Source organism: Dryas octopetala, chromosome 4 (assembly GCF_963921425.1).
Source record: "Dryas octopetala chromosome 4, drDryOcto1.1, whole genome shotgun sequence".
Lineage (NCBI taxonomy): Eukaryota > Viridiplantae > Streptophyta > Magnoliopsida > Rosales > Rosaceae > Dryas > Dryas octopetala.
Window position 1 is genome coordinate 18,421,657 of NC_141369.1, and position 6,994 is coordinate 18,428,650.

The 6,994-nt window shown below is 36.7% G+C and overlaps 1 protein-coding gene across 1 annotated transcript; it reads left to right on the top strand.

Annotated features, from left to right (window-relative positions):
• On the top strand, positions 1 to 6,835 carry LOC147287632 (beta-amyrin synthase). Its single transcript, XM_086241930.1, has 16 exons — positions 1 to 209; positions 2,101 to 2,286; positions 2,957 to 3,046; positions 3,176 to 3,373; positions 3,489 to 3,573; positions 3,738 to 3,904; positions 3,983 to 4,174; positions 4,289 to 4,402; positions 4,684 to 4,803; positions 4,898 to 5,020; positions 5,106 to 5,204; positions 5,502 to 5,558; positions 5,676 to 5,866; positions 5,968 to 6,145; positions 6,358 to 6,522; positions 6,662 to 6,835. The coding sequence occupies exons 1-16, from the start codon at positions 9 to 11 to the stop codon at positions 6,779 to 6,781; spliced, it is 2,286 nt and encodes a 761-aa protein (XP_086098056.1). The 5' UTR covers positions 1 to 8; the 3' UTR covers positions 6,782 to 6,835.
• Positions 6,836 to 6,994: the final 159 nt, after the last annotated feature.

The window sequence follows — 6,994 nt, forward strand, 5'->3', positions numbered from 1 at the left end:
AATTGAAAATGTGGAAGCTTAAGGTTGCAGATGGTGGGAGTGACCCTTACATCTACAGCACAAACAAGTTTGTGGGGAGGCAGACCTGGGAGTTTGATCCTCAGGCAGGAACTGAAGAAGAGAGAGCGGAGGTGGAGGAGGCACGTCTCACTTTCTACAACAACCGCTATCAGCTCAAGCCTAGTGGTGATCTTCTCTGGCGTTTGCAGGTATATATATATACCTAATAGGCTAATACCCTACCCTAAAAACATCTCAATTAATTCATCAACTCTCTGATCAATCCCTGTTCTTAATCCCAATGCATGTTTAAGTTGTGGCCAACACATCGATCTGGAATGTAAAGTTTTGCGTTAATTTGGATATTTTCATTCATTGTCAATTAGCTTTGGATTTGATGCATACTTTAACTTTGATCTACATGATATCAGATCAAACAATTCACATCAGCCTAACAACAACCACATGTGTTTGTATACATCACCCAAACATTAGTTCGCGTTATTTCTACAATAGTTATGTACCTTTTAATGGTAGGTTATAAATGTGGGATATATGCAAGCAATATTCCTACATTTGTAGTCTAATATAAATTCAGAAAAAAGATATTGGGGCCTAATATGATTAACAACGGTGGCACAAATGGAGTAGAATTGATGTGGTGATATGGTCACAAAAGAAAAATATCTCAAAATGAAGGAAAGTCTATATACCACAAGTTTCACTTTCACAAGTACATATTGCATGACACTCATGTTCCGTGAATCCACCACAACTGACGCTAACCACCCCCCAATAATATCCCTTCACGGAAAGAAGCTAGAGAGAATTAAGAGTGTCAATAGTGTATTTTTTGGGGGTTTAAGTATTCATTTGAGATTTTGATAAATTTAAAGGATTTATCAACTCATGCATATTTCATGGATTTTATGGATTCTTATGGAATTTCATGAAATCCATCAAAATGTAAGGGGGAAATGTTGGAATTCTTGTAGCCTTTGTTTTTAGTTCAAAATCCACCAAAATTCAATTTAGAATTTTAAAGATTTTATAGAAATCCATGTGTATTCAATCTATCATGAATTTTAAAAGATTTCATTAAGTTGTAGACACCTGAATTTCTATGGAATCCTTAAAATTCTGAATTGAATACACCTATATCTTTATGAATTTTTCAAATTCTTTTAAAATCCATTAGAATCTCAATTGAATACACCTTCTAAGTGTCAATAGTTAGCGTTGACCTTTAATTTTGGTATGTTTGTCTTGTTTTTAGCATTTTATTTTACTTTTAATGGAAATTAAAAACCATTCCATGTAAAAAATAAAAAAATGTAGAGGTGTAAAATGGGTGTCATGTCGACCCACAACACAATCCGATGAATTCCAATGTGTTTGCCTTTTGTCTCGTCATTGGCTTTTTTTTTCTCTCTCTCTCTCTATGATATCACCTGTCCCTATCACAGGAACAAGTAAGTTCTTTTCGTCACGATACTTAATTGTGTTAGTCCTATGGGTACAAACCATGTGGGCTGTTTGTACCCATGTTATATACTGATCTGACATATATTGTTCCTTAAAATAGGTGGGTTCCACCTATATTATAGATATAATATCTATTTGGTTATGTGCATGGTGAACAGTGCCAAGCGCTCGGTGGGTTCCGTGTCGCGCTCATTTCATCAAGGTGGACCAGGCTAAGAGTGCATTGTGGCGCGTGAGCTGGGTTATCAATCAACCTTTTTTTTCAACTGGACTTAAAAAAAAAAAAACCTATAATTTTTGTTTGCCTTTTATATTCAATGATAGCTGGGTGGGCTCAGCTCATTCATGGCTTGAATCCAACTTCCAGCTGATTGTATGGCTTCTTAGCTTGCTTCAATAAAGTATTTCTTGATTAAAAAAAAAATCAATGGTGTTATTTTGTAATGTAAAATATAGTGTAAGTTGGTGTATTTTATTTGTAGTATATTATGTACTTATGTTTATTTGTCTATATTTTAATGAAAAAAACATGTTTTCAGAGAGATACAAATAGTTTTATACTTTAATTAAGTGCCTCTAGGTAGTATCATTGTTTCTGTGTTTACTAAACTGCAGTTCCTAAGAGAGAAGAAGTTCAAACAGACAATTCCGCCAGTAAAGGTTGAGGATGGGGAGAAAATCACAGATGAAAAGGCCATAGCTGCATTGAGAAGGGCTGTCCACTTCTTTTCAGCCTTGCAGGGTAGTGATGGCCATTGGCCTGCTGAAAATGCTGGCCCATTGTTTTTCCTTCCACCTCTGGTGAGTTTTTTTCTTTCGACACTCATCATTACTATCATTGTGAACTTTATACATGGTAGAAGAACAATACTTGGCTCCATCCTCTGAAGGAGGAGCTCCTCCAACCCCATCTTACAAAAGCATGTCTTTTTTTTTTTGTCTTTTCATTCTGAATAAATAAAAAAGTACATACAAGAATACAAGATTATTGTGAGATGGGGTTGGAGGAATTCCTCTTTCAGGGGATATGGAGCCAGGTATTGTTCATGGTAGAAAGGGTATAGATCAGTGTTGATTCCTACTTCCTTATTGGTTGAAAAAAATTGTCTAATAAATCTTAATATACTCATTAGGTGTGTCTTCACCTAATAGCTTAAGTATTCACATTGGTTGGACTTTATTAATTAGTTTGGGATACATTGTTAACTCATTCCTTATCAACTGAAGTTTAATGTTGCGGTATTTTGATTGTCAAACATAGCATTAAAGCTTTAGTTTTAATAGATCTTGGGTTTAACACTTCAAAGCCCGATTTCATACTTATCACTTATCATTGTACCGGGCAGTTGTACCGGGCAGAGTGGAACTGCACCTATATATACTGTTAACATTGTCTTGCTTAATGCAAATTATTTCAGTTTTTCTGCTAAAATTACTAAATGAACTATAAAATCCTCTGCAAAACTTGCAGGTCATGTGTATGTACATTACAGGGCATCTTAATACTGTATTCCCTGAAGAGCATCGCAAAGAAATTCTGCGTTACATATACTGTCATCAGGTACGTACTTTTTGGTACTTGCTCACACATATAGGACCAAAATTTATTCACTTGTGCATATAATTCTTCAGCATGTGTTAAACGAATGTATAAAGAATAAAGCATGCTACTGAATTTTGTATGTTTCAGAATGAAGACGGCGGCTGGGGTTTACACATTGAAGGCCACAGCACCATGTTCTGCACAGCTCTCAACTACATTTGTATGCGTATTCTTGGTGAAGGACCTGATGGTGGCCAAGACAATGCTTGTGCAAGAGCCAGAAAGTGGATTCTTGATCATGGTAGTGTCACACACATACCCTCTTGGGGAAAGACTTGGCTTTCGGTATGGTCATGCTCATCACAGACCCACATCAAAGTTGTTGCATGCATGAAGAAAATGCATATGGTATTTTGAACCAATATGAATATTGAATATTGTTGCAATTAATTTGTTGTAGATACTTGGTGTGTTTGAGTGGTCTGGAAGCAACCCAATGCCCCCAGAGTTTTGGATTCTTCCTAAATTTCTTCCTATGCATCCAGGTTAGCACACTTCCCTGCTGTGCTTGAATGAAATCCTTAAAATGGTCCCCCAATCACTGCCAGAGAATACAAGTCTTCCATATTGAAGATTGCTGCAATGCTAGGAGTGTCCTTATGATTAGTTTGTAATCTTCATTTTAATCTCTTTTATCCTGAAAATGCAGCAAAAATGTGGTGCTATTGTCGGATGGTGTACATGCCCATGTCATATTTATATGGGAAAAGGTTTGTTGGTCCAATCACACCTCTCATTCTACAATTGAGGGAAGAACTTTATGCTCAACCTTACAATGAAATTAATTGGAAGAAAATACGCCATCAATGTGCCAAAGTGAGTTTCACTTAATTTGAAGGCTGAATTAGTTAATTATTTGATGTACAGAACCTGATTACACTAAATTGATTGCAGGAGGATGTCTACTACCCTCATCCTTGGATACAGGATCTCCTTTGGGATAGTCTCTACATATGCACAGAGCCTTTTCTCACTCGCCCACCCTTCAACAAGTTGATCAGAGAAAGGGCTCTTCAAGTAACAATGAAGCATATTCATTACGAAGATGAGAACAGCCGATACATCACCATTGGATGTGTGGAAAAGGTAATGTGAATGCAGTACCAAGGATGAAGATGTAGGACAATGGAGAACATCTATTTCAGGCTACAAATGACTAGTACTTTTCAGATTCTCATTTTGTTTGCATTACTTGAACAGGTGTTATGTATGCTTGCTTGTTGGGTTGAAGATCCAAACGGGGACTATTTTAAGAAGCATCTTGCCAGAATCCCAGATTATTTATGGGTTGCTGAAGATGGGATGAAGATGCAAGTTAGTACACATTTTGTTAAAACAATAGCAGTGAAACACTATACAGTGAATTTGTCTCCTGTTTTCACTTCAAATTTTTACTGTTAACTATAAATGTTGAACATAAAATGAAAATATTTCCTAATTATTCGTAGGGTGTCACTTTTGTAAATTGCTTTGTGTATTCATATGTGCATTTAGGTTAAGCCAGAGTTTTGCTCCTTTGGTCATTAATTGGAAGTGTACCTCACATAAAAGAGAAGGAAAAACCTTATGAACTCATATATTTGATTGATATGCAGAGTTTTGGTAGTCAGCAGTGGGATGCTGGTTTTGCCGTTCAAGCTTTACTTGCTACCAATCTCACTGATGAAATTGGACCCACGCTCGCTAGAGGACACGACTTCATAAAGAAATCTCAGGTTGAAATATAACTCAATTATTATTTTTTGTAAATACAAATGTGTATCCATTAATTGGTTCAGACTAATGACTCATTTGCACTTAATTTTTAAGGTCAAGGACAATCCATCTGGTGACTTTAAAAGCATGTACCGCCACATTTCTAAAGGGTCATGGACATTCTCTGATCAAGATCATGGATGGCAAGTTTCTGATTGCACTGCAGAAGGTTTAAAGGTAACTAACTTTTCTAAAATGCTTCAGTTGAGTTATCTAACCTCTGTGTTATCTCAATGTTTCTCACTGTAAACCCCTTCTACAGTGTTGCCTGCTGTTGTCGAAGATGCCACCAGAGGTAGTTGGTGAAAAAATGGAACCTGAGCGGTTATACGATTCTATCAAAGTCCTACTTTCCCTACAGGTGACCACTTGCCTGCAAAGATTATAGTGTCTTCAATTATTCTTATTCTGCACCTCTAGTCATAGGAATGAATTTGAATGGCGTGTGGTTGCCCTGCAGTAATCAAATTTGGATCTTGTTTCAATCATTAAAACATAATGAAAAGGAAGAGCTTTCACATGATTCTTTCACCCCACAGTTGCCATTCCCAATGGCTGCTTTAGTTTGAAGAATTTAATTTAACATTCTCTTTTCTAGTGCATTGGTCTTTTGTGTCTTTGTACTCATAAAAAAGCTCCATTTTATGACTAATTGCAGAGTAAGAATGGTGGTTTAGCCCCTTGGGAACCAGCAGGAGCAGCAGAGTGGTTAGAAGTAAGAATAGTAACAAATTGGAGTCATGTTCTTGTGAAAATCTTTCAGACGATTATAAATGTTTTCGTAATCATCATTAGCAGATACTATATGTTCTCTCTCTTTTATTTCCTCCAGCTGTTGAATCCCTCAGAATTCTTCGCGGACATTGTGATTGAGTATGAATATGTTGAATGCACTTCATCTGCAATCCAGGCTTTAGTTCTATTTATGAAGTTATACCCTGGGCACAGGAAGAAAGAGATTGAACATTTCATAACCAATGCTACACAGTACCTTGAAAATATACAAATGGCCGATGGTTCATGGTATAGTCTATTTTAGGAAATGAAACATTTGATTTGAATGCATGTTTGTCTTAACAACTAGTGCAGAATAAGAACTCAGTTAATAATAAACATTTCCACAGGTATGGAAATTGGGGAGTTTGCTTCACATATGGTACCTGGTTTGCCATTGGAGGGTTGGCAGCTGCTGGCAAGACTTTCAACGATTGTCCAGCCATGCGCAAAGCAGTTAGTTTTCTACTCACAACACAGAGAGAGAATGGTGGTTGGGGAGAGAGCTATCTTTCATGTCCAGAAAAGGTAAAACATGAGAGGAGTATTGTGATATCCTGAATCCCACATCAGCTATGTGCTGGAGAGATATGAGATACATAAGTAAGGCCAATGAATTAAAAAGTTAACTTCAGCTAGCACTTTTGGATGAGGCCTTAGGTCTGGATAATGTTATAAGCTTCAAGTTTCTTAATCCTGTTGTCATAAATTAAAATATTTCTCTATGGTGGGTGATGCAGAAATACATTCCTCTCGAAGGAAACCGATCCAATTTAGTACATACTGCATGGGCTATGATGGGTCTGATTCATTCTGGACAGGCAGAAAGAGACCCGACACCTCTTGATCGTGCTGCAAAGTTGATAATCAATTCGCAGATGGAAAATGGAGATTTTCCCCAAGAGGTTTCTTTCTTAGTTTTTACATGACTTGCATCTTGATGAGTGAAATGCATCAAACACAGAAAAAAACATACCATGTTGTATGCATGCTTAAATTTTTACCTGCAATATTTTGTAACCATTAATCACTGAATTATGGCAGGAAATCACTGGAGTCTTTATGAAGAACTGCATGCTGCATTATGCAGCTTATAGAAACATCTTCCCTCTGTGGGCTCTTGCAGAATACCGAAGTCGAGTTTCATTGCCTTCCAAATCCTAAATCACTTACTCTATTATGTAGCTCAATCATCCAACATTTAGGATAAAACATAAAAAGGAGTTGTACCTTCTGTTAATTTCTTTCTTTAACGGCCATTAGTACGTATATGTATGGATGTTTACAAATGCTTCAGCCTCCTAAATTGGACAGATCATGTCTTAGATAATTGTTTTTCTCTGAATAATGTAAGTATAAGAAAAGCCTTCATTCGTA